Source organism: Puma concolor, chromosome A2, assembly GCF_028749965.1.
Source record: "Puma concolor isolate L17-30 chromosome A2, mPumCon1.1.hap2, whole genome shotgun sequence".
NCBI classification, from domain to species: Eukaryota; Metazoa; Chordata; class Mammalia; order Carnivora; family Felidae; genus Puma; species Puma concolor.
In genome coordinates this window covers 97,927,370-97,953,595 of record NC_141668.1, presented here as the reverse complement: position 1 = coordinate 97,953,595, position 26,226 = coordinate 97,927,370, and the positions used below count along the sequence as shown (strand labels likewise).

Below are 26,226 nucleotides of genomic sequence, written 5' to 3'. Positions count from 1 at the left end.
GTGGAAGCCGAATCTGAACCCAGGCAGTCTAGCTGCAGGACCCACTCACTGAACCGTTACCTTTCCGCACATCTTCAGATGGAGTTTCTTCTATTTCAGATCCCTAGAGGTGCAGAGCCCTGCCTTTGGTTACCAGGAGGCCATGGGTAGCTACACCCACCCAGATCATTCGGTCCTCTTCATGGCGGGCGGCCCTGTCCGGTCAGATGCCACCAGAGCCAGCATCACCCGATCATTTGGGATGCTGTGGTTCTAGAGACTGCCTCCATCTTGAGCCAAGGAAGAAGCTGTTCCGGGGAGGACATTGGAACCTTGGTGAGAGTTGGCCTTTCTGTGCCTCCATCTGAAAGCTAAGCTCTTCTATGGGAGTTTGGATTGAAGGTTAGGGATGATGGCTCAGAGGGGGAAAGTGTGAAATGGTAATCGCTTTCATATGTCACTTGAGAAATGTTATAATAAAGCTGAGTAAATTGGAGCATGAGTTAGCCCGGTCTTTTGCCTAATGATGTCACCCACTTTCTGCTTCCTCCAGCCTATGATTAATAAAAGGGGGATTATTACAGTAACTCATTCCTAGTGGGCAGCAGTGACGTCAGCAACAGCTGAGCAAACTGACTACATTTAGTCGTGCGTGTGTATGTGGGCATTTTTTTTTTTTCCCTGTGACTAACATGAAGCTAAGAGCATCTAATGAAACAAAAGCTCCTTGAAATTTGGGGAACTTACTGGGTGAACTCTTTGCTACAGGGAGCACCATTTTAATTTTTCTCAGTTCATAGTTGAACGATGCTGCAGTTGACCAAATGACATGATTGGCTTTCTGCCTCTGCTCGTTAAGTGATCCGAAATTGACCCCTGGTCTATGAGAGAGAGGGTTTTTGAAGTTGTTTTCCTTCTAATATAACGGCTCTTAACTTCATTCAACATTCTATCTCATCTTTAAAATTTGTTTAATATTTATTTTTAAGAAATAGAGAGAGAGAGAGAGAGAGAGAGAGAGCAAGCACGAGTGGGGGAGGGGTAGGCCCTGAGCTGTCAGCATGGAGCCCGACATGGGGCTCAAACTCATGAAAACCATGAGATCGTGACGAAAGCCACAAGATCATGACCTGAGCCAAAGTCAGACGCTCAACCGACTGAGCCACCCAGGCGCCCCTCTATCTCATCTTTAAAAAGGAACTCAGTGACTATTAAGAAAAGAGACTGTGGCCATCAGTCATCTTTTGAAAGTTTAAGGTGAGTTGTAGAATCCAGAGGTTCCAAACTCTCAGTACATTGTGCTTAATGACAGTTTGCTTTTCCAAGCTGATAAAGGTTTACAGAGGTCCTGCTTGCCAGTTCACCTTTGCAAACTTGACCTTCCTAAAATGAGAGTGAGGCACTTGGAAATATTTACTAACCGAGCTGAACCACCGCCAATGCTCCCGGTCAGTGTGCACAAAAGTACACAGTGACCGGAACAAGGGCACTCCCCGTCGTGCGGGCCTGGACGTGCCTCGGAGGTGCTCCGACAGAAGGGCAGGACCTTTGGACTCTTTCTATCAGCACACGAGGGACACAGCAATTCACTGATTCAAAAAAAACAAAACAAAACACCACACACAAAAAACTGCTCCCAGCCTCTTCTGTGTCTTCCCTTCCAAAGCCACAATTTGGGAGCAGGTCGTGGGGGCATCTTTGTAGAAAGGTGAAGTTGGATTAGAATCAAGATTTCTGCTCTTATTGGCCCCGTGGAATTTATTCGCTAAACGTATATGTCCTCAAGTCAACAACATGGAAGTTACTGCCCGAGGGGATCCGGGTGAGAAGAACGGTGACAGCAATCTGGTCTATGTTCTCTTGTGAGTATTTTTCATGATCTTCTTAGGCAATAAAGATCTACCTCTGTAGCAGATGTTTCCTGATTGGATTAGAAATGAGTTATGATAAACAACTTGGAAATATGTGTTGGTCAGGAAGGACTTTGACGGCATATTTATTCAGTTTGTATTAGTGTTAGTGCTTTTTTTTTTTCCATATATGGTTTTGGGTAGAGGTTGCAACGGATGGCTTCTCTCTATATATTGAGTTTTTCATAAGTACTACATGGTTACTTCTTGGGAAGAAATCCAGGCACTTCTGAATCATTTGGAAGTGGATTGAGTGAGGCCTCTCGTTCCAAAATAACCATCTACCTGAGGAGACTGTGACTCACATGTTGGAGGTGATGAAATGGCATTGGGGTGCCTAACATATTCCGCTCAAGGGTGTCTCTTCATCTTAAAACAATCTCTGACTGATCCTCTCCTTTCTGGATGATCCCAGTGGCTCAGGGACTAAGTGATGATCCAGGCAAACTGGCCTCATCATGTGGAGAACTGCATTTCACTTCTAAGCTAGTTTGATCCAGGCAGATTCCCTCTGGAGAGTCTCACCGACATTTGTTGATTATTATTATTATCATTATTATTATTGCTGTAGTCATTATTTTCTGAGATGTGGGATCCTGCACAGGGTTCCCCCCAGTCCTTACAGGAAAGCAGCACCTGAAAGGGCATGCCCTTCCTTGAATAGTCACACCCCTCCCTTTTAAGAAGGAAGTTTGGAGAATGTAACCTTGCTTGAAACATGCAGTAGGATTTAGGAGAGCATTCTGTTGTATCTCTTTGGATATTGACTGTGTGTCATTCCCCTAAAGTATTAAACAAATAAAATCAAGCTCCATCATATTTGTTTGCTCGGGAGGAAGGCTTGCTAATCTCACTTTCGTGCATTTTCCTTCAGGGAATTCTCTAGTGCGTGGATTTATCTGATACTGAATTGCTAACGCGAGCAACTCATGCTTCATTCACTTACTCTTTTCCATGAGGCTCTTTGCCTCCTAACAACTTGGGTGTGGGCCAACTCATCTCATCTTGTTGCTGGTCACCCAAGTTCTGCTTTTGGTCCGAACACAAAGCCAACAGGAAGTGTATGGAGGCCATGCTGGAATGTTAGCGAGGGTGACAACAATGTTGCCCGAGAGGCACTCTTTCTGTGTTGGTATCTCTGTGGGGCGGGGGCTTCCATTAATCAGGAAGCACAAGACACATGAGGAGGCAGAATCACTTGAATTGTTAATGTTTTGCATCGTTGCCAAGGCCCCTGGGAGCATGGACGGGAAGGGAATTAGGGGAAACTTTAACTCTAGATCAGGGTTCCTCAGTTGCAGAACCATTACCGTTTGGGGCCAGATAATTTCTCCGTCACAGGGGCTGATCTGTGCACTGCAGGATGTTGGGCAGCATCCCCGGCCTCTACCCACTAGATGCCAGTAACACTTTCCTTCCCAGTTATGTCAGGCAAGAATGTGTTCACATGTTGCCAAATGTCTCCTGCGGGGGCGGGGGGGGGGGGGAATATCATCCCAGTTGAGAAGCCTGCTGTAGACTGGTGGATAACAATTTACAGGGTTCCCCCCCCCCCTTCTTTTATTTCCCTACTCATTTTAGTTGTAGCATCTGGGTTCCCTGGGTTTAGATAAGGCATTTCCAAACACTCTGGAAACAGAGCTGTCATACGCAGCACAAGGCTTTGTGGGATATTCCAGTGGTTCTCAGAGAAATGTGAGGCTTAGGAACTGGGGTTTGGATTAACTATTTCTGACCCTGTTGTTTTCTAATGAGTTTTGGGAGGAATTTTAATGTTTCCTTCTCCCTCTGTGCTTAGCTGCATTCATTGCTTGATTGAACTTAAAAGCAAACAGCTTCCCAGTTCAGTTGTGAATGTGGAAGGCTGATCCTTCTTTGTCGAAAATCTCTGTAACCTAACATACGGCCCGGGTGATGGGCAGGCTCTGGCTGTCCAGGAAACCGGCAGGGCTTGCCAATCCTGTACTCAATCTAAAGCATTTCATGAGACTTCTGAAATCTCACTGCAGCAAATATCGCTCTGGATCCTGCCCACGTTTTCTGGATTCCGAGCTGCCTCTCCAGGGAGGTACCTCTCCCCACCGGCAAGGTTTTCCTGCCCTGAGCCCAGAATAACCCCAGCAGCTGCTCAGAACACCTCGAATCCTTTTGATTTCTCTCCACAGTCACGTTTTATGTTCCGTTTCCCAGACGGGATGAACCAGAAATCATGCTTTTGGGGGAAACAGATTTTTCATAGGAAGGAACTAAAACACCCTGAGTCGTCAGCAGCATAGTCCATGCTCTGAACCCCCCCAGCCTCGTGTCATTTCAGCTGAATCAGACGACAACTTCCCGGTCACCTGCTTGGGGTGTTCATGTCTCCCAGCGTGTATTTTTCACGGAATTACAGCAAGGTGTGAGCGAGCAGCCGCGAAAATAACAGAGCCATGAAAAACGGCCCCCTTTCCTAGGCCTGTCTCCTCCTTCCAGGAGAAGTGAGCAAAGAGACCAATTAATAGCACGGATGAAAGCCGAAGGCCATACGGTTTGCTCGAGAAGAAAAATGAACATCCTTGCTTCTTGGTCTGTGCCAGCTCCACACGGGCACAGCTGCTGATACGGGTAACCACCGAGATAGGTTAGCCGCTGCCCTAAGGTGTGTGTTGCCACAGGCCACAGGGAGGCACGGGGGACGCTGGTCTCTCCTCCCTGCACACCATGGAGCTCTTATCCTTAAATGAACTTTGTTTTTTGACCAGCTCACTAATTGTGATTGAAAACACCAGCTCCCCAGCAAGGCCCAAGCACTGGAGTTAGCAGCAGCAAAGACAGGCCCTAATTGCTCCATTTACATAAAAGTAGAAACATACAACGTCTAAATATAAATCTCTGGCACATCGCGCCTTTTGCAATTACAGTAAAAGAAGGTACCACGGTTTCCCTCCCGGCTCCTTCTCGCAGCAAGCTGCTCCACCAGGTTCCCCAGGGGCTGCTCCTCGAGGCGAGAACAGAGCCGTGCTAACGCTCCAGCGAGTAGTGGGGAGCTCGGTGAAGTCGCCAGTAAATCAGGCCGCCTGCACTAGGTGAAAAACGCGGTGGCAGCGGGCCACTGTGCTAGCGCAGAAGCGGGTAGGACCCGACTGCACACTCGGAAAGGGGACGGCTCGTGGGGCGTGAGCGCTCCTGGCGCGCCTCGATCCGCGCTGGAGCCAGCCCCGCGGGTCCCCGTCCCGATCCCCGACACTGGCCGGGCTTTCGACCCTGGCACTGAGGGCTGGGTTCAGAGATTCCCAGCTGCACTCTCTGAATAGTGATTTTATTTTATTTTTTTTTTCTCCCCCTCTCTGAATTCTTTAGCTGCCAAAAGGGGGGAAAAATCAAGAGCTGCTCTTAAGAGAAGTTGCCCTTGCTGGTGCCCGGGGTAAAAATAGAGGCGGCCGCTCGGAGCGGCTTGGCCCAGACCCTGGCCCCGCGAGCCGGGCTCGAGCAGCGGCCGCGTTCCGGCGTGATCCCTGGGAGCTGCCAGCAGGTGCTGCTCAAGGTACAGTAGCAGGCCGAGCAGCGGGCCCGCAGGGCCGGGGGTGGGGACGCTGCTGGGGGAGGGGGCAGGAAGTGAAAGAGAAACCAAACCCAGGCAGGAAAAGTAGATGCCTGTCAGGAGTTGGGCTGACCGGCTTACCCCTGGGCCCTGGAGTTCGGAAGGGAAGAGATCATTCCCAGTCCGCGATACTCGACAGAAGTTATTTTAACCTGCCTGCTTCCTCCACCACCCCCACTTTAATTTCCACCGGTGAGGAGGCATTTCCTCGGTGTGGCTCAGCTCTGAGGCTGGGGATTCAGGTGGAGAATGACATCATTGCTGGTGGGCTGACCTGGTAGGTGGGCACTTCAGAGGCATCCGGTGGCCAACTGGATCTGAGTCACGCACGTAGAGGGTCGCCCCTCTAGTCAGGGCCCTGCGAATTTCTGTGACACAACTGTTGACAAAGAGCCACCAGGCACCTCAAAAATAACACCACCTCCTATGTTCTGAACACGCACTTGACCCTGTCAGTTGAGTACTGTGGCTCCCGCTTTACAGACGAGGACACCCGAAGCCTTAGGGGGTTGTGTGGCTATAGGAGGCAGTGGAACCAGGGTCTGATCTGCGTTTGTTTTGCGCACCCAGAGCTCATACACATGATGGGATTTCCAGGACACCAGGGTTCACGCCTGGGAGTGGTTTCAGAGGCCCTGCAGGCCAGTGCTCTCCAACAGTGCTTATCAAAAAGGATGGTGAAGATCCTTCCTTAGGCAGGGGTCGAGTCCATCCAATTCCAAATTGATGGGCAGTTTGGGAGTTAACCAACACCGATCCTGTTTATATCTTTCCTTCCTAGGTTCCCTCTGTGCCTCTACAGCCCAATGATTTAGTTTCCTATTTTATTTCTGCCTATACAGTTCTCAGAATACCCCCCCTCCCCATCCCCAGCGTACAGCTCATCATCCCCACCGTCTCTGTGTTTAGCCAAGGCACACCCTCCTACATAGCAAACTTCTGGTGTCCTAAAGGAACCTGCTTCGACTACACATCAGGAGGCCAGAGCCTCTATATTTTGCTTGTGGGTACAGTGAAAAGTTTATTTTATGCATGTTAAATCCTGCATACAAAACAACATATCTGGTCATATGGCTTGCATTAGCTCCCAATTTTGCACATTTTATTCCACTTGTCATGAGTACCCCGGCTTATGCTTCAGTTGTACTCCTTCAAACAGTCCTTCCCCACTATTCTCGTCTGAAGATTCCTTCCAACTGTGTTATTTCTCGGCCTTGCTAGCAACCTTCCCGCCCAACAAAAACCCTAACCGACATAACCCCAGTTTCAAAGAATGTTCATTCCTTTTCACTAATCTCACGTTGTATTTGTAACAATTTAGAAATCGTAGGGCTTGAAGTCCTGATAAAGAAGAATGGGGTGTGATTCTTCCTTCTTCTTTTTTTTTTTTTTTTTGCTAGTTGGGAAGGATATTTGTAAAGTTCATTAGCAGAGAATGGCTGTTTTCAAAGTTCTTGGTGACAAATGATTTATGAAGCAGGCATTCAATGTCAAGATGTAAAATAATAGTGGAAGTCAGGGGAGGGGGGACCATCATCATATAGGTATACATATTTTCCCTTTTTTTTTCCTCAATGAAGTCTCTTACTTTCATAAGTAGAATCAGAATCATTCTAAAGAGCACTGCAGATTTTCTTCCCTGTAAGAAACAATCAAAGACTTTGTAAATAGAGGCAACTTCATGAAGTAACAGATGTTTTATGTGAAGACATAAAACCCGAGCCCGAATATAATGAGAAGTGTGTGCTCGAGTAGTAAAAGTTGGAAGTTGGACACTCAGTGAGATATAGCTGTTCAGTTCCAGTGTTTTTCTAAAAGGTAGTCTAGTCAGTCAGAGGTTTGACTGGCTCAGTGATCACCAAGTTGTGCCCCAGCAGCCAAGAAAGGCTTTCCATCAGATAATGAATTATGAAATATGTCTCACAGTGGAAAAACCAGTCATCTGCTGATGTCATGCTGATTCCAACCAATCCCAAACAAAGCCCCAGCCCTCCTCTGTTTGAGTGGTACCAATGTGTGAGTGTGCAAATGAGTAGCACAGTATAAAACTTGAGAGTGCCAATACCATGAAGAGGAACTCCTCACACAGCTCTTTCCACACGATACAGGAGTCTGCCGGTGAAAGACAGAGGACCGGAAAGGTAATGCTTTTTTAACTCTTACTTAGGAGCTGTTGACACATTCATAGTCAGGAAGGTTACAAGGAGTTGACTTACTGCACTTCCAGTGCACGTTGTAATTTGGTACCTTTTTATATTATTCAGGCAGGTTAATAATACAGCTTTTAATAGTAGAGCATGCAGAGAGATTGTGTGTTTATACAGCCCATTCAGCACTTATATACAAGTACATATGCCACAGGGAAAGCTGTTTTTAAGAGTTACATTCACAAACAGTAAATTCAGGGAACACACACATACTCGACATGCAGAGGGAATCCAAATATTGATAACTTGCCCTTATCTAAATGCTACTAGTAGGACTCCTGAGTTGTTTGGAGTCATTAAACTTTTAGGTTTATTTCAGACTCTCTTGTAAAACTTAATTGGACTACAAAATTCTTTGGGTGCTGTATATATGACGCCAACGAGGTAGAGTATGTTAAGTTTTGTATTTCAAAGATGTTTTATTAACAGATCATAAGGCAAATAAATGCCCCCTCCCCATTCTCTTTCACCATTCCCTGCTTAAAAAAAAAAAAAAAAAAAAAAATTAGGCTCTTTAGGAAATGTTGACAAAAATCTTAAGAAGAGCAGAGTAATCGATGTTCCTGGAGGAGAAATCCCAAAGGTGATAGATGGCGTGGAACAGAGAAAGTCTTGCAAGTAATTGTTTTGGAAAAGGGGGACAGTGTGTCCGATTCAGAAAAGCATTGTTATCTATGCAAACTGTAATTTTAACTTAATGTCACAATTTATTCACCCTCCTCCCCTGGCCCTCAGATCCTAGGCTTGTAGTAATGGTATTTCTTAACTTTTTCCACCCAAAGCACATTGCTTAACTATGATGCTCTGAACACACTAGGTGTCAGATATAAGCTGACTGTATCTACAGAAACTGAGGGCTTATGTGTGGGAAAGAAACCGAGAGAGAAGGAAAGCTTTAACAGATGGACCTCTTAAAGATACTTCTGCATGATAAAAGCAATAAGACAGAAAATGAAAAAAAAAAGGGGGGGGGGAGAATAAAAAAAACTCAGAGAGGCATTGTTTAAAAATTCACATTTTTCTTTTTCTGTGAACGCTGAAATCCATGATGATTTCATCTGTGCCTTTCCTTTGAGGGAAAAAGAGGCCGTCAAGGGGCCAGTCCATGAGCAGGCTGGTCCAGGACAGGGTAGGGGGATGGCTGAAAAACTCCCACATGGCGGAGAAAATCATTTGCGAGTATATTTCAGAGATTCTTTTCCCAGAGGACCAGTTATCCGAGTCATAGGAGCCCACTGTTTGTAGGGAATAATGTGGGAAAAGGCCAAATGAACTCTGCACTTTTATCTGTAAAGTCGGGGCTGGAGGTAGGCTGTAATTTGTGAGTGCGGGCGCGCAGGGCAGAAGGGGGCGGCGGCCGAGGAGAGGGAGAGGAGTTTCAGGTGACGAGCAGGTTGACTTGCCCGTGGATCCTTCAGTGCGCGGCTGCACTTTGCGGTTGGGAAAAGTAGAGGTTGTTAGGTGACCCCAGACAGAAGTTCTCCCCGCCCCCCTCAGATCCCCTACCCGAGCCGAGCCGAGGACCCTGAACATTTAAATATGAATGAATGGGAGACCGGCCACCTCTGGGACTCCCTCCAGCCAGGACGATCCACTGCCCCCCGGTGACCAGCCTGCCCCTCTTCCCGACCTCCAGGTACCTGTCCACCCACCTCCCGGGATCCTCGGCGGCCCCGCCTTATGGGCCGGGCGGTGGGTCCCCTGGAGCAGAGGCCAGGTGGGCTGGAGGGCCCTGGGGGCACAGTGTTTCAACCCAGTCACCCCTGGAGATTGGGACAGTGCCTTCCAGCGGGGTTTTCTTTCCCGTCCAAAAGAGGAACTGGGTGAAGCAAGGGGACTGGGCAGAGAAAGAAAAAATAAAAGGGGGAAGTAGAACAAAATTGGAAGGATTTCTTTCAGAAGGGAAGTAGAACTCCCGAGAATGGTGATATCTGAAGAGAGGTGTGTGTGAGGGAGCAGTGAATAGAGCAGCCTGTCAGAAACCGGGCTGTCCCTCCCCTTCCTAATCACAGCCTCTACTCACAGAGCAACTCCCTCCCTCGCCCATTCACGCACTCACTTAGGACCAATCGTTCTCTCTCTCCCTCTCTCTCTCCCTCTCTCTCTCCCTCTCCCTCTCTCTCCCCCTCTTTTCTCTCTCCCTCTCTCTCCCTCCCTCTCTCTCCCTCCCTCTCTCTCCCTCTCCCCCCTTCTCTCCTCTCTCTCCCTCTCTCCCTGTCTCTCTCCCTCCCATCCTCTCTCTGTCTCTGTCTGTCTCCCCCCCCCACCCTGTCTCTCCCTCCCTCCCTCTCTCCCTCCCTCCCTCCCTCCCTCCCTCCTTCTCTCTTACTCGGAGACAGTCAGAACTCTCCTCCCTGAGAGCCACAAACCTACCGCACTGACTGCATTCAGAGAGGGAACCTGCAAACAAAACTTCACAGAAAACTTTTTGTTCTTGTTCCAGAGAATTTGCTGAAGAGGAGGAGGGGGAAAAAAAGGAAGAAAAAAAGAAAAGAAAAGAAAAGAAAGAACGAAAGAAAGAAAGGGGGGAAAAAAAACACCAAACCCAAACCTGTGCGTGAGTGAGGGTAGGAAAAGCAGGGCCTTTTAAAAAGGCAATCACAACAACTTTTGCTGCCAGGATGCCCTTGCTTTGGCTGCGAGGATTTCTGTTGGCGAGTTGCTGGATTATAGTGAGGAGTTCCCCCACCCCGGGATCCGAGGGGCCCGGCGCAGCCCCCGACTGCCCGTCCTGCGCGCTGGCCACCCTGCCAAAGGATGTACCCAACTCTCAGCCGGAGATGGTGGAGGCCGTCAAGAAACACATTTTAAACATGCTGCACTTGAAGAAGAGACCCGAAGTCACCCAGCCGGTGCCCAAGGCGGCGCTTCTGAACGCGATCAGGAAGCTCCATGTGGGCAAAGTGGGGGAGAACGGGTACGTGGAGATAGAGGATGACATCGGCAGGAGGGCAGAAATGAATGAACTCATGGAGCAGACCTCGGAGATCATCACGTTCGCGGAGTCAGGTCGGTGCCGGCCTGGGGGGTGGGGGGGGCGGGCGGGGGGGGGGGGGCTGCGTCTCTCCGCGGCGGTCCGGGGGCCGAACTTGCGCCTCCGGCCGCGCGCTCTGGCCCGGGGAGGAGGTGAGGTGCCGGGCGCCGGTGGCGCCGGGGCCGGAGGGGAGGCGGGGGGGGGGGGGGGGGGGGGGGGGGGGGGTGGCGGGCGGGGGGTGGGGGGGGTGGGGGGAGGACTTCTCCGCGGACGCGGAATTCGAGGCTGAGCCCTGGCTGGAGAGGCGGCGAGCTCACACTTGCTGAACTCGGCCGGTGAGCCCGGAGCGAGCTCCGAGGGCCAGCGTGGGGCCGGGAGCCGGGCTGCGGGAGGCTCGCTCGCCCTGCCTGTGAAACCAGATCCGGGCAGCCGGATGAAAGCCCGGGCGTTTTCGGGTGCTGGGGGTGGGGGGAGCCCGGGAGGCTTCCGGACCCCATCCAAAGTTTTTAATGGGGGTGGGGGTGGGGGCGCGGAGCGCGGGTCGGGGTGGCCTGGCATGGATGGAGTCATTGTCTTAAGACAAACCTTCCCTTTAAAAGTCCAGTCAGGGGCCACACGAGGGAAGCAGGGCATATTCATTGGTGACCGTCAGTTTTGCCTTTAGAAAAAACTCTGCCTTGGAAGAGCAAGGGCATCCCATTCTAGGCAGCGAGGAGGGACTTTGGGGGGACAGTTGACATTGAACCCGCGGCCACTTTTGGAACACTGACTTTTGCTCTCTGAGCAACAACAGCACCACCACCAACAAAAAAGAGTTTTGTTCCCTGCAAAGTTACTAAAAGAGCTCTCTGGCAAGGAACGCAACCTTGACAGAGTGCTCTCAGATACTACACTGAGCTCTCACTCAATCCTTAAGAGGAAGAACTTTGATAGATTCTAATCCTTGGCTCTGGACCACGCTAACCTGTTGCTGGATAGAAAATACCTGTCAGAAGGGCGGCCACAGACCTGGAGCCAGGTTATTGGTTATTTTTACAGTTATGTGACACAGACCCTTTGCCTGCCTACACGCCCCTGCACGCCCAGGCACACAGATGTGTTCATACCGTGTTACTTTCATGGTAATGCCAGGCTAAAGAATTGTTTCCCTTGCCAAATCCATTTGAAAGGAATGCCATTGTTTTGTTTGGTAGAGCATATGGCCAGTAAAGTATGTGCAGGGACTCCCAGCATTACTGTTTAAAAGTTTGCCGCAGCCGTATAAACAATTAAGGCAACACTCAGAATTTCCAATCCTGAAAACCTGTTGACTCAGATGTTCTGTTTTCAAGAAAACCCTGCCAGACCTGGGCATCCTTTTGGGGGAGCAGATAGATAGCCTGCTGGCTTCCTGGCGCCCCTCGTAGGAGAAGCCCTGACGTCCTGCAAGTTTCCCCGCAGGACAGTCTCTCTCCCTCCCTCTCTCTCTCTCTCTCTCTCTCTCTGTCTCTCTCTGTCTCTCACCAGAAGCTTCTTTTCAAAGAAGGTCTTTCTTTCTCGAAGCTCTTTCTTAGTGCAGCCCCCGAAGGGCATGATAATGATGACTTTATCTGTTGAAGCTTATTGAGAAAAAAAAAAGTCAGGTTGGAGTTTTCAAGTTGCACACTCAGTTTTTCCTCAACCTTTCCTGATGGCAAGGTAGGAAAGAAAGTGCTTACTGACATGGAGTCCAGTGTTGGGGGGTGGGGGGGGGATGGATTCCAGTGGTCTAGAGGTCTGCTCCCAGTGCTGACACAAAGGGACCCTGTCTAGGTTTTTATATACCAATTACCACACATGATGGCTTTAATTGCAAGCCTTACTCAATTGGCTTTACCCGCATCGGATGACTAAGTATACCTATGACTTTGACCACTTTTAATATACACCTGATGCTGGCAACAGCATCTGACTTAGCTGACTTGTCTAGCAAACCACTCTTTTGGCACTGAGAGATTTTGCAGTGAAAGAATTTGACCTTTAGCATTCTTTCTTACTTATGGCCTTCATCTCAGTGCCGGTCTTTTTCTTATTTATATGAAATCTCGGCTTTTTTTTTTTTTTTTTTTAACTTTTCTGTTACGTGTTTAGTTTAAAAGAAATTGAGTTACTTTTTAAAAAGGTGATTCATTTGACTCACACGTTGACTCCAGTTTAAGGTTTGTAATGGAAAACTCCTCCTGGTTGAGTTTACAACTTGACTTCGGGTCAGCTGCTGGAGTCCCAGAAAAGGTTTATTACACTTAACTTATTTTTCTCATCTGAGAAGTTTCACACATCAACTTTAAGTTGGTTTACTATGACTTCACGGAATTAATGATTGCTATGTGGACCGTCTGCTCTCCAAGCAGAGTACCATATGAGTTGCTGATTTTGCTAACCAGGAAAGAGCTTCATCATCTGAATATACAAAAATGTCTTGTTGCTTTTGGAATAGTTCAACCTTAATCATATTCAAACTATGTCAAACTGTAAGAATTTGGAGAATAGCAAAGGGTATTCATTTTGCTTTTCTTTATAAACTATTGGGTAGCAGCGGATCCCAGTCAGTTAGTGTCACCGATGCCCGTGACACTGACGCATACCCACAGATGTATCTTTCAACCTTAAGATTCCTCGACTGGGGGAATTCCTGCTTAACTTTTGCCCTCGGCCCCCTTCTTGATGGTTAAATGAGGCCGCGATGCGGCCCAGCAGCTGAGCAACTACAAAAAGCTCAAGCGTCTAGAACTCTTGGAACTGAGTTTGTCCCACTGAGCTCAGGTGGAAAGTCCCATCTTTGTAAAGCTGATACGAGTTGTTATTAACTAAGTGGTGAGGAATTGCTCTCAGGCTCTCTGACATTCATCCCAACAAATAAAAATTATTTTTTTTAATGCATGTCATCCAAGATTGCTCATCATTACTACATTCTCTGGATGGCTGGCACAGAATCCTCTGTGTTTACCTTAAGTCCTTAAAGGAAAAAAAGAAGGGATGGGTAGAGTCAAGTCCACTCTGTCTATAATTGCCAATGAAGCTGGGATCAGTGGCCTTCTTGACTCCTATATCTTATTTTATCTTCTTGTGATCCGTGACAATATCTGGTCAGTCAATGTACAATAGCAACCTATCATTGAGTCTCCATATGCTGCCAGATTTACATACCGGTGGTGGTAACCAACTTAGACATTGATAGCACTTGTTGGAGAACAGAGAGGGAAAGAAAGACAAATGGAGCGCCAAGAAATGGAAAATGCTCACTAAGCCCAGGTGCTGTTGAAAGTAACCCTTAAATCTCCCTTCTTGGAGGATTCTAGTTACAGAAGATTTGAATTAGAAATTGACACTTCCCAAACAGGGGCCTAAGAAGGCTTGCTTGGATGACTGTTTTCCCCCAGCCCAAGAAAGCCATCTCAAGGTGGACTTGACTCCCACCATTCCATGCCAGTCTAATGAACTTTCCTGTGAATTACCCGTCACTGAAGGGTGCCTTTAGTTAGGGTTACACGCTTTCTTCTCCCAATAATGGGCAACGATTGGCCACAAGAGGGCGCATTCCAAAGACTTTTGCTCCTTCCCATTTAATCTAGGGAAACGCAATTTCACCTCCTGGAAGCCCCATTCTGCAGCACCCAAATCTTGGTGCTTGTCAGTTGCCCCCTGCTTCCTCTCGTCCTCCAGAAAAAAATTAGGATTTTATGGGATGGGAGAAACATGACTCCCTGTGATACAGTAAATGAGACAGAAGAAAAGAAATGAGAATTCTAGTGATGCATGTGAACATTCCCGAGCTCTATGGAAGGCAGAGGAATGATACATTTCAGAAGCAGAGCGTGGAGAAATGTGACCATGAATCATCAGCAATACTGATCTGCTCACACATCTCTCCCTAAGACGGCTGGCTGCCTGGGCTTTTACAAAAATGCCTCCGGCTCCCCTCGTTTCATTGCCTGGTTTCCCTGTCTTATCAGCGCTTTTCACCAGGGACAAATGACAAGTGACTTCCAACAGGGAGGAAAGGGCTGTTTGGTGACTGCCTTGTGAAGAATTGGGTATGGCTTTGGGGGATGCGTTTGTTTCCGAAGTTAGAGTGTGCAGCGAGATGGTGGCAGAAAGACCAGAAGCAAGATGCCTAGTGGTTTTGGGCCTGTGACGTAGGTGGATCTGAGTGGGGGCGGTGAGCTGTCAGAGGGCAGAAAGTCGGCTTTCGTATTTGGAGAACTGGGAGTAATACCTTCCCAGGCACTTTTTGTGAGAACATATTATTTGTCTTGGCCCCTCTTCTGCTAAACTATACTCGAGCATGAGCTGTAGATCAGAATTCCTCATACTCGACTGGTCCCTAGATCCAAAACCCAGAGTGTAAAAGTTCGCAGGAACTTTGGAAGAGGTCTCTGAAATTTCTGTGGGTTGAATCTTAAGAATTTTTTTTCTACTTCTTCTAGGATCCTAAGCCCCTTTCTCTCTCTATTTCATCCCTATTTGAATGGGAGACACAGGAATGTGGCCGAGCATTTGCAATTCAATAGCACATCCTAAGATAAAAATATTAAGGCTAAAAAAAAAATCCAATCCAGATAATTTATGACCAAAAAGACCTCTGCGGCAGGTTAAAGGAGGCATAACCTTAAAGACCCCACTTTCTGCCATCTGCAGAGACCCCTGAAAACAGCCCAAATGCGAAGTTAGTGCTTTAGAGAACACGCATGCTGTAACCGGTAGTTCTGTATACTGGTACCGGGGACTATACCATATCTAGGCACAGTGAAACCTGGATGAAGAATGGGAAATTAAAGTAATAGCAACATTTTACAAGGAGCCCCCCTCCCCCCGCCCTGCCTCCCGTGGCGAGTTTAAATCTATAAACAAGATTTTCCACATTCACATTAGAGACATAATTATTACCCATAGGTACAAGGGCAGCATACTTGGGGCAGGACCCTGGTGAGGCGAACAAAGCAGAATACAAACGAAACGCGAAGTGTGCATGTGTGTGTGTGTGTGTGTGTGTGTGTGTGTGTGTGTGTGTGTGTTGCTTGTATTGCTTATTTCATGAGAAATGTTCATCCGCCCACAGATCTGAGGTGTGGGGCTTGAGGGGGAGCAGAATTTTGAGTCCCGGTGTGGGGGAAGAGAACAACAAGGGGCTTGGCTGCTTAACCCTTGGCAGGCCTGCTTTCATGATTGAGTTATTAAAAACATCTGAAAAATCCTGAAAGCAAAGGAAAAGGTGCTTTCAGGTGTTCTGACTTCTAGCTTCCGGTCTTTCCTCAGTCCAATCCCTCCTTCCCCGGCAACATTTCAAAGGTCTTCCCTGTAAAGTGCAATTTTTCAGCCTCCTACTCATTTTTATGCACCTTTCTCTCTCCCTTTGGTATGTGTCCCCCGAGCTCATAGAGGTTTAAGTGATGAAATATTATCACCCACATGGGTTTGCGTGGGACTTTCTTAGTGAATTACTCAGGCAGAGCAGGCTGTGATACAAGCCTTGCTCACGAGCCTCGGGAGGGAAAAAATAGCACAGAGGATGAAAAGAATATTATCAGAGAGTAGGTAATGAAAGGTTAGCAAAGCCACCAGCTATATCTAGTTAGATAGGTAATAATGCAGGAACCCAGAGCGCACCTGTATAAGCTAATGCTGTACCTGCTCCCAAAGCATTGTGGGAAGGCTTCCATTTCAGGATTTGATGCAGGAGATATTTAAGTCAAACCTGAAACTGATTAGTAATTGATCCTAAACACCTCAGCCTCAGGCAACCTCCTTCCATTTTTTCAAACTGTTATGCATAGAGATTTGAAGATTGGAGCATCCTAAAAGCATCACTGCGGTATAACAATCTCCCTTAGGTAGAATACAGATAAAAGGGAATATAATCAAGTGACTAGTTATATTTTCCATACCTAAGAAATCTGAGGGTTGTAATATCTTTCTGAAACCTGCAGCCCTGATAAATATTAATCATCTCAGCTTCTAGCTGTCTCATTCTCTCCACCCCCTTCTGCAATGAAAGCTAAATGTAAAAGAAAAAAAATATTGCACTGCTTAATAAGTCAAATACAATAGAACTTTTAAATTGTACCTGCATATAAGGTAGACATTAGGAAGACTTGCATCTCTCTCTTCCCCCTGTTCTCCTGAGCATTATGGCAACAGCATTTTCATGAAATTGGATCTGTTTTATTTTTTTTCCCTGATAAAATATCATGCAATATACAAATAGCAGTTCCAGAAATGGACACCAGGAGAAGGAGGCGACAGGCATGTCAATTAGTAGGGGGAAAATCCAAATGTCAGAAATATGGGGGAGAGATACAGCATGCAGGCAATGGAAGCAAATACAGGGAACAGAATCTTTCAGCTCAGATAATTAAACCAATGCATAAATCAGTGCTGTGCCTCTCCACAGTACGCAGGCGATGCCATGCAGTTAATTATCAGCCAGGACCAGGTTGAAAGTCATTTTATGATGCCTCTCTGATCCTAATATAACAGCACCTGACAGATTGAGCCCCCTCTAATGAGTACTCTCTTTGTATGATCCTCTCTCAGGAACACTAAATCATTTGCTTCCAAGTACAGCTGCCTGTGAAGAAGGGGAGGGGCTATATCCTGCGTTAGAAACCTGCTCCTGTGAACTGAGGGGCTCTCCTCTAGGCTGTTCCTGGAAGCCAGCGACCTCAGCCTCCCTGGCCCTAGGAAGGCAGTTTGCACAGGCTGTCGCGGCTTCAATCCAGTGGGCCAGTGAGCCCACCCTGGCCCCCACCCCCACCCCCAGCATATCCGTGGACTTCTCTGGACTCTATTCATGGGAAGTCCAATGTGTGCTGGTCCGCACTGCCATCTGGACCCTCTCTATAACCGATCACTGGCTGCCTTCACCCCGGCCCCTCCTGTCAAGCCCAGGTGAAAGCCCAGCGGAGCCTGTGGGAACGAGTTACCTGAAACCCAGAGAGCTTTTCCCATTCTGAGGACGAGTCAGATTCTCCAGTTTCACACTCTTTCCTAGAAAAACAAAACACAACCTTGTGCCCTCTGGCTTCTCTAATTTAGCAGCTACTATCTCTCGGTCTTTAGGGTGGCACCCTGCACAGTTTAAGGTTTCAGACGCTGGCCTACGTCGAGGCAGAAGGCAGAAGGGAGAACAGCAGGTAGCTTGTGACTGTTCTCTGTGGGGCAGGGTGGAGGTGCCCACGCCGGAGGGAGCCTGCACCCTCCTTCAGGCCGGCTCTCCGAGGCTTGGGTGGCTTCCGGAAGCTGCTTGTCTTTTTAAATTTAAATCATTAAGCTCTCCTTCCTAGAGTCTGCTCTTTTCCTTTCTTAAACAAAACAAAACAAAACAAAACAAAACACAGCAACAGAGAAACCCACCGTTTGTAGCAAAGGGGCGTACTGCATTCACGTTTTGAAAAGATATCATGCCCCCTAAAAAAAAGACAGTCCCCCCCCCCCTTCTTCTAACTGCTCTCCGCTCTAGTGATCTAATCATAAACCTAGCTTTATTATTCATTTCAACTCCTGCCAGGGACCCAGGGCTGGAGGCAAAGGGACGCCCCCCACCCCGCGCCACCACCACCAATGTGGCCAGGGTCCTACAACTTTATACCAAGATGCCGGAGAATCTTTTGTACACATATGTAGCCTTTCCTGGCCCTGGCCTCAGTGAATTTACCACTATCAGAATCGCAGCGTGCAGAGTGTGTTAAATTAAGAACAGAATCTACAGTGCGCAATGCACAGAAAAGCCTGCCTTCTGCTGCAGAGAACTTGAACGAGTGCCGAAAATTTATAGTACCGTAAACATCTCAGGGCTGAGAGTGATAAGTATGGCTGGATTTCCGTTAGCTATAGAAATCCAGGCAGGGAGACCCTCCTAGGGAGTTGCGAGTTCTAAGATGAACTTCTCCTGACATTGTTCTCAGATTTGTGTGCGAGATGCGTGTGCATGGGACTGTTGTAAGCAGGCACACGCAGGAGGCGGCCATGAAAAGAGGGCACGTTTCATATACCACCAAGGGGTAAAAGTGGAACTGAGGGAAGGTGTTTCATCAACCCGAGAATTCCAGTCTGGACACCTGCTCCTTGCAGTAAATGTTGTTACATGTACAGACATACAGGTGCTTATGGAAGGAGAAGGGAGTAGTGTGAACTAGGCAAGAACTGAATGGTCTCTGAATCCAACTGCCTCGCCATTGTGGGGGTTGCCCCTCTGTTAGTAGCAGTCGCTGTAATTGGGGCTCATTAAGCTGCATTCAGAAGGGAACGAGGCAAAAATGGGGCACACGGCTGTAGGGGGGGGGGATCTCCTAATCTAATATAACTCAAGGCTGAAGATGCCTCCATTTGTTAATAGGGAGTCAGGCGATTGCCTACTTCCTGGTAAATGCTGGACCATGACCGTGAACAAGATGGATAGGATCTCAGACCCGGGGCATCCTAAATTAGACTGGCAGGAGGGTCGGGGAAGTGGTGTGGTCTCATCTGCAAACCAAAACCTCATCAAGGGCAGCCACTGAGGGTGACGTGTTGGGAGCTGGAGGATTCTAGACGAGGGGCACACTGCCTGGAGGTGAGAGAGCGCATGGGATGCTTCTGACCTCAAACGCTGTGTGGCTGTGCCACAGAGGACGGGGCGCTGGGAGAGAGCCGGAGTTGAGGCAGAGCCCAGAGTCCCGGGTGGCTCCTGTTTTATACCTGCTGAATGGTGAAATGATGGGAGAGGGGCCTGGCTTTATGCTGAAAGGCCAGATGCAAGCAAAGACTGTCGTGGTGACCCAGAAAAGAAATGATGGACAAGTGAAGCAGGTTGTGGTGAGGGAGGAGGAGTCTAGCTCTGTGGGCACTTCCGTCGGGGTGGGGGGGTGTTTGCGGGTTTATGTGGGAACAGCACCGCTTCCACGACTTGCTAGAGCTCGTGGGGTGCTTTCATCTGTGTGATCCCATTTGATCCTTCCAAACCTGAGGCATAAGGGGTCAAATGTCTTTATGACATTCCCATTTTATAGAAGAGGAAACTGAGATTAAGCAGCTAGGGAACAGACACAGACCTCCCGGGCTTCTGGACACTGACTGAGATCTGGGCTCTCTTCTTTCTAGGGCAAGAGTTGGCAAACTTTCTCTGGAAAGGGCCAGAGAGCAAAGATTTGAAGCTTTGTGGGCCAGTCTGTCTTGTGACTGGCGGGGACCTAGTGCGAAAGCAGCCACAGACAGCCTGGGAAGAAATGAGTGTAGCCGGGGTCCCGTTAAACCTTATCGCAGGCGCTGAAGCGTCCATTTCACATGATTTTCCCATGTCACCAAAATCCTATTTTTCTTCAACCATTTAAAAATGTCAAAAGTGTTCTTACAGTCAGGGGGCCACAATCCTCTGACCCCTGTTGGAGATGGCCTGTGGCAGAGGCCCCACACCTGCCTGAAATTAGTGACTGGTGACCAACATCGCAACTAACGAGTGTCCCTGCTCTCTCTTGTGCTGTGTTTCATCTGCAGGCACAGCCAGGAAAACACTGCACTTTGAGATTTCCAAAGAAGGCAGTGACCTGTCGGTGGTGGAACGCGCAGAAGTCTGGCTCTTCCTCAAAGTCCCCAAGGCCAACAGGACCAGGACCAAAGTCACCATCCAGCTCTTGCAGAAACAACCCCAGGGCGGCGTGGACGCAGGGGAGGAGGCAGAGGAAATGGGCTTGATGGAGGAGAGAAACGAGGTGTTGATATCGGAAAAGGTGGTGGATGCCCGGAAGAGCACGTGGCACATCTTCCCCGTCTCCAGCAGCATCCAGCGGTTGCTGGACCAGGGCAAGAGCTCCCTGGACGTTCGGATTGCCTGTGAGCAGTGCCACGAGACGGGCGCCAGCCTGGTGCTCCTGGGCAAGAAGAAGAAGAAGGAGGAGGAGGGCGAAGGGAAGAAGAAGGACGGAGGAGACGGAGGGGCAGGGGCAGACGAGGACAAGGAGCAGTCCCACAGACCTTTCCTCATGCTGCAGGCCCGCCAGTCTGAAGACCACCCTCATCGGCGGCGGAGGCGGGGCTTGGAGTGTGACGGCAAGGTCAACATCTGCTGTAAGAAACAGTTCTTTGTTAGTTTCAAGGACATTGGCTGGAATGACTGGATCATCGCTCCCTCCGGCTATCACGCCAACTACTGCGAGGGTGAGTGCCCGAGCCACATAGCAGGCACATCTGGGTCCTCGCTCTCCTTTCACTCGACCGTCATCAACCACTACCGCATGCGGGGCCACAGCCCCTTCGCCAACCTCAAGTCGTGCTGTGTGCCCACCAAGCTGAGACCCATGTCCATGCTGTACTATGATGATGGGCAGAACATCATCAAAAAGGACATTCAGAACATGATAGTGGAGGAGTGTGGGTGCTCATAGAGCGCCCAGCCCAGGGGGGACGGGAGCCAGAGTTGTCCAGAGAAGACAGTGGCAACATGAAGAAGTGTTTAAGGTTTCGGAGTTAAACGAGGAGAAAAAATATATATAGAGAAATTTAAAAAAAATAAACTAAAAACAAAACCTGAAACAGATGAAGGAAGATGTGGAAAAATTCCTTAGCCAGGGCTCAGAGATGAAGCAGTGAACAAGATGGGAGTTGGGAGGGAAAGGGAGAAAGGCGTGCCCTTCGTTTCTTCCGGTATCTATCAAAGTGATGACATCCGTTGCTTACACGGGAGTATCATCCCCTCCTTTTCAGTCCCCCTTCAGTGTGAGCCTCGAAGTCAACTTGTCTGGTCTGCAGGAATGTGGGCTAGCACAACCCAAATAGCATCTAGAAAGCCATGAGTTTGAAAGAGCCAGTTACAGGCACTTTCCCATCCGGTTACCCAGGTTGTAAGGTATGTCTGTGTGACCCTCTCTCTGTGTATATCAGCCCGTGCACACACGCACACAGACACACACACCACAGACACACACACACACACACACACACACACACACACACAGACGCGTTTCCACACAGCCCGTGCACACACACGTACCGGTAAGAGAACTATAGTGTGCAGGTGGTACACTTCCTTTTCTGCACCAGTTTTGCAACAAAGCAAAACAGAACAAAAACCAACCTAAAAAAAAAAAAAAATTGAGAGCAAGAATGGGAAGAGAGAAAAATCAAGGAACAAAGAATACCAAGTCACATTTCGTTAAGGTGCTTATGATCTTAGAACTATGCAACCTAATAGGTTTGAAACTGTTTACCTGAGAGAGAACAAAAAGAGAGACTTTTTTGTATTGGAAGTAACCTGATTAATTTTTATTTTCTTCAAGGAGAGATACTTGAAAGGAATATGTTTGTCCATCTGTTGGATCCAAACATTTCTATATTTTGTAAATGTTGTTTTTTTTTTATCGTTTACTATTTGCACTACAATGGTGTTTGACCTGTCTAATCCCTTATTTAACAAGTATTTTCTGTGGGTGGGGGTGGGGGGGGTTAAGAGCTGCACTTAATGTGAGCTATAAAAGAACTGCTACAGCACACAAAATAGCTATTTTTATTATTATAATTATAATTATTATTATTATTTTGTACCTTAAAAAATAGACACATACACCAAAGACATTTGTGTGAGCCTTTAAACAGTCTGTCTGTGGTTGGTATCATTCACCATCAGTGAGTCAGGGGTTGGGATTCAAGGTGGAGTAGGGTGGATCGTGTTCAGGCTTTGGAGACCTGAGAAGTTTGGGTTTTGACTCCTTTGACATCCATTAAGCAGGACATTTCATACTGGACGTACAGTAGTTGTACACTGTTGGATGTCAAGTTCAATCGGATTCACAGAACACTACATGCTTGTATGTGTATATATACATTGCTTGTGCATATGCGTACCTGTGTGTATATATACATGTATTGCATCATGCCCATATACACATTTTAAGGACTTCAGGCTGTCATTTTTTTAAATGTTCTTAAAGCAATGAATGTTTGTGTGCAAAACACAGTATTTTTAAGAAGGATAGGCTATAGTTTTGCTTTTACTCTGAATTAGGTGGGCACGTTTCAAAAAGTTGGGTGGGAAGAAGCCTGGAAATGCCAGTGAATATTCAGCAAGACCCTCTTTCCATGTGCAGGGACTGAGTTCCCTCTTCTCTCTTGTCCCCCACCTCCACCCCACCAGGGAAAACAGGAAACTCATGTTCTTCAAGGTTCCAGGCTGATCTGAAGTTGTTTTTTTGTTTGTTTGTTTTTTTTGTAACTTATATTTATTATCTATTGGAATCAATCTTAAATCAGAAAGCTTTTTCAGAAAGAAAAAATTAATCTTTAGGCCTTTGGTTACTTTTTTTTTTTTTTTTTTTTTTTTTGGTGATTAAGTCCTGCTTGTGAGAAATTTTACTTGCTGGGCTAGATAATGTTGTTGTCACTAGTAAAAAGATAAATAACTTGGGGGGGGGGAGGTCTTAAGAGTTTGAGAGTAAGAAAGAGAACTGCAGGGGTGACAGCAGTGGTAAAAATCCCTAATATTTTATTTAATTTACAGCCAAAACTCTTGATACATAAGTTTGTATGTATTGACTCAGATGCAAAAAAAGAAAAAAAAAACACTTTGTTTTATAAATATCAAAGTACATGCTTAAAGCTAAATTTCTACTAATTTATTCCACAGTATTTAGCTTGCCTAGGATAGCTCATAAGTTATTCATTTATATGCTTTTAAAAATACAGAGCCTTATTTTTACTGACTTGTTTGAAGTTTGCAAAAATTGAAAAAAATACTAATAATTATGAAAAAAATTGCATTCATTAGCATTTTGTAAAATACTGAAACTTTCAGCCCTATGTCCATTCATAGATTAAAAAAAAATAATTGTAGGAAAATAAAATAGTGAGAAACCAAACATTACAAAAGGTGGTTTAGCTCTTCTTGAGATAAATACTAAATCGGTATACTATGTAACACTAGGCTGTATGCAGGCAAATTATTTTAATGTTATTACTGGGCAAATATACTTACTACATCTTGAGGTCCATCCTTTCTTAGGCAGAAATATAACATGTACTACATGGGAGTGGACCCTAAGTGCAAGAGGGAGAGCATGCAAAATTGGTCCTTGCTTCCTCACTCTTAACCACTTACGAGGAAATCGTGCAGGTGGGGAAGGTGCGCATGGTGAGGAAAGCTTCAAGGAGAGGGGGATGGCAGTGTTCAACTTTACAAACTGCCATGAAAAACTTAGAGGGTGTTTTGAACTGCGTCTTAACTGTTACTGGAACTAATAGCGGAACCCATGAAAATAAGCGTGGGGAACCAAGTCCTAGTTCCCTGTGTGCTAGCAGAGATGGCCAGGGCAATGGGAAAAACAAGATGTTCGAAAGACAGTTGCTACCTGTTTGTGGCTCCCATTCATCTCAAGTGCGTGCCCCATCTTTGTAAGCCCTTTAAAAGAGTGCTTGACCTGTTGGGGGTAAGATGGAGTTTGACTAGTGGCCACAGTAATTAGAAGCAGAGCAAAGTGAAATTCCATACGACAATATTTTCATGGGATGATTTAATTGAAACTAAATGATCGAGTTATCAAATACCTATAAACTTTAACTTTATTTCATTAAATTTATATGGCCTTGAAATAGAATGATAAGTTATTGCTATCTTCAATAACCTTGGAAGATATGCGGGCTTGTGAATAACCCCACTTTTCATGTAGCAGCATGAGGCCAAAAGAAAAAACTTTAAAATTCTACCATATTGGGCTCTTCAGAGTATGTTTTCCTTAAAACAGGGTGGCTCTGTCTGATCTTAGCATCTCTCTACTCTTCCCTAGGGCTGATCTCTAGGCTCTTAAAAATCTACACATACCAGTCTTAAAAGCTCTGAAAAGCATTCGTCCCCAAGTATCTTTTAAGAATGATATATATTTTGTAGTTTGGACTCTTCTTTCTCCCTGTTTTCCTTTTTTCCTCCCTCCCTTCCTTCCTTCCTTCCTTCCTTCCTTCCTTCCTTCCTTCCTTCCTTCCTTCCTCCCTCCCTCCCTCCCTCCCTTCCTTCCTTCCTTCCTTCCTTCCTTCCTTCCTTCCTTCCTTCCTTCCTTTCTTTTCTTCCTTTCTCTCTTTCTTCTTCCTTCCTTCCTTCCTTCCTTCCTTCCTTCCTTCCTTTCTTTCTTCTTTCTTTCTTTCTTCTTTCACTTTTTTTAAATTTTTTTCAAAAAGAGCATGGCAAATTCCAGCACACTGACTTGGGGTTTTTCTTGCCCCAGAAGACCAATCAATTTCATAGATATTTAAGATTGATTCCACACTTTGTTTTCCAGGAGAATGCCTGCATTCTCCTCTAAGGAAGAGCAAGTGAATTTTTTTTTTTCACCCCCGTGGGATTGGACCTCAAGAAGTAAGTCTAAAAAATAGAGAGCGTGAATGCCCCAGTTGTATTAAGCTTAGATTCAAATTATTATGTTCACTTGAAAAAATGATTTCCCGGGGGCCTTTTGGCAACTTCCCTTTTCAATGTAGAGAAAAACTTAGTCACCCTGAAAACCTACACAATAAACGAAACTTGTAGATGTGGGCAGGAGGTTTGGGGGTGGACATTGTGTGTGTTTAAATTAAACCCTTTATCACTGAAAGCTGTTGTATGGGTCAGAGAGGATGAATGCTCACTCAGAAGCTGTTCACATCTTCAAGAGCAGAAGCAAACCACATGTCTCAGCTCTATTATTTATTTTTTATGCATAAAGTGCATCATTTCTTCTGTATTAATTTCCAGTGGGTTTTACCCTCTATTTAAATGCTTTGAAAAACAGTGCATTGACAATGGGTTGATATTTTTCTTTAAAAGAAAAATATAATTATGAAAGCCAAGATAATCTGAAGCCTGTTTTGTTTTAAAACTTTTTATGTTTTGTGGTTGATGTTGTTTGTTTGTTTGTTTGTTTTTATTTTTTATTTTTATTTTATTTTATTATTTTTTTTGTTTTGTTTTGGCATACTACATGCAGTTCTTTAACCGATGTCTGTTTGGCTAATGTAATTAAAGTTGTTAATTTATATGAGTGCATTTCAACTATGTCAATGGTTTCTTAATATTTATTGTGTAGAAGTACTGGTAATTTTTTTATTTACAATCTGTTTAAAGAGATAACAGTTTGATATGTTTTCATGTGTTTATAGCGGAAGTTATTTATTTCTATGGCATTCCAGCGGATATTTTGGTGTTTGCAAGGCATGCAGTCAATATTTTGTACAGTTAGTGGACAGTATTCAGCAGCGCCTGATAGCTTCTTTGGCCTTATGTTAAATAAAAAACCTGTTTGGGATTTATTTTTTATTTTTATTTTTATTCTATGTCTTATTGGTTTTCCAAGATCAACTTGGCACACACACTGCTACACCCTTCGCTGGGTGATAATTTCATTTCTCCTGTAATTCTTGGGAAAAGTATGAGACACAGACTGAATGGAAGAGAGAGGGGACCAAAGCTGGAACAGGAGAACTGAGGGAGGAAAAGAATAACTATTGCTGTGGCAGGGCTTTGTAATAAGCTGCAGATGCTTGGACCAGCAGGAGTTATATTTTATTCATTTTGTTAATTTCCCATTTCTCAAGCTGTAGTGGCAAGTAACATGAAATAAAGCAACA

The 26,226-nt window shown here is 46.4% G+C and overlaps 1 protein-coding gene and 1 long non-coding RNA gene across 5 annotated transcripts in view; one reads left to right on the top strand and one right to left on the bottom strand.

Annotated features, from left to right (window-relative positions):
- LOC147583352 (uncharacterized) overlaps positions 1-16,941 on the bottom strand; it is a 38,338-nt gene extending 21,397 nt beyond the window's left edge. The window contains exon 1 of the long non-coding RNA XR_015248131.1: positions 16,733-16,941. This is a non-coding gene — a long non-coding RNA (uncharacterized LOC147583352). The remainder of the gene's footprint in view (positions 1-16,732) is intronic.
- Positions 1,540-25,908, top strand: INHBA (inhibin subunit beta A). 4 transcript variants are annotated; one of them, XM_086697018.1, is made up of 4 exons: positions 1,540-1,841; positions 5,229-5,412; positions 10,120-10,685; positions 20,140-25,908. In XM_086697018.1, exons 3-4 carry the CDS (start codon positions 10,298-10,300, stop codon positions 21,024-21,026), a joined length of 1,275 nt encoding a protein of 424 aa, XP_086553144.1. In that variant the 5' UTR covers positions 1,540-1,841; positions 5,229-5,412; positions 10,120-10,297; the 3' UTR covers positions 21,027-25,908. The 4 variants fall into 4 exon arrangements, with proteins under 4 accessions (XP_086553144.1, XP_086553146.1, XP_086553147.1 ...); XM_086697020.1 differs by lacking the exon at positions 5,229-5,412; XM_086697021.1 differs by lacking the exons at positions 1,540-1,841; positions 5,229-5,412 and adding an exon at positions 5,472-9,312.
- The last annotated feature ends 318 nt before the right edge of the window (positions 25,909-26,226 follow it).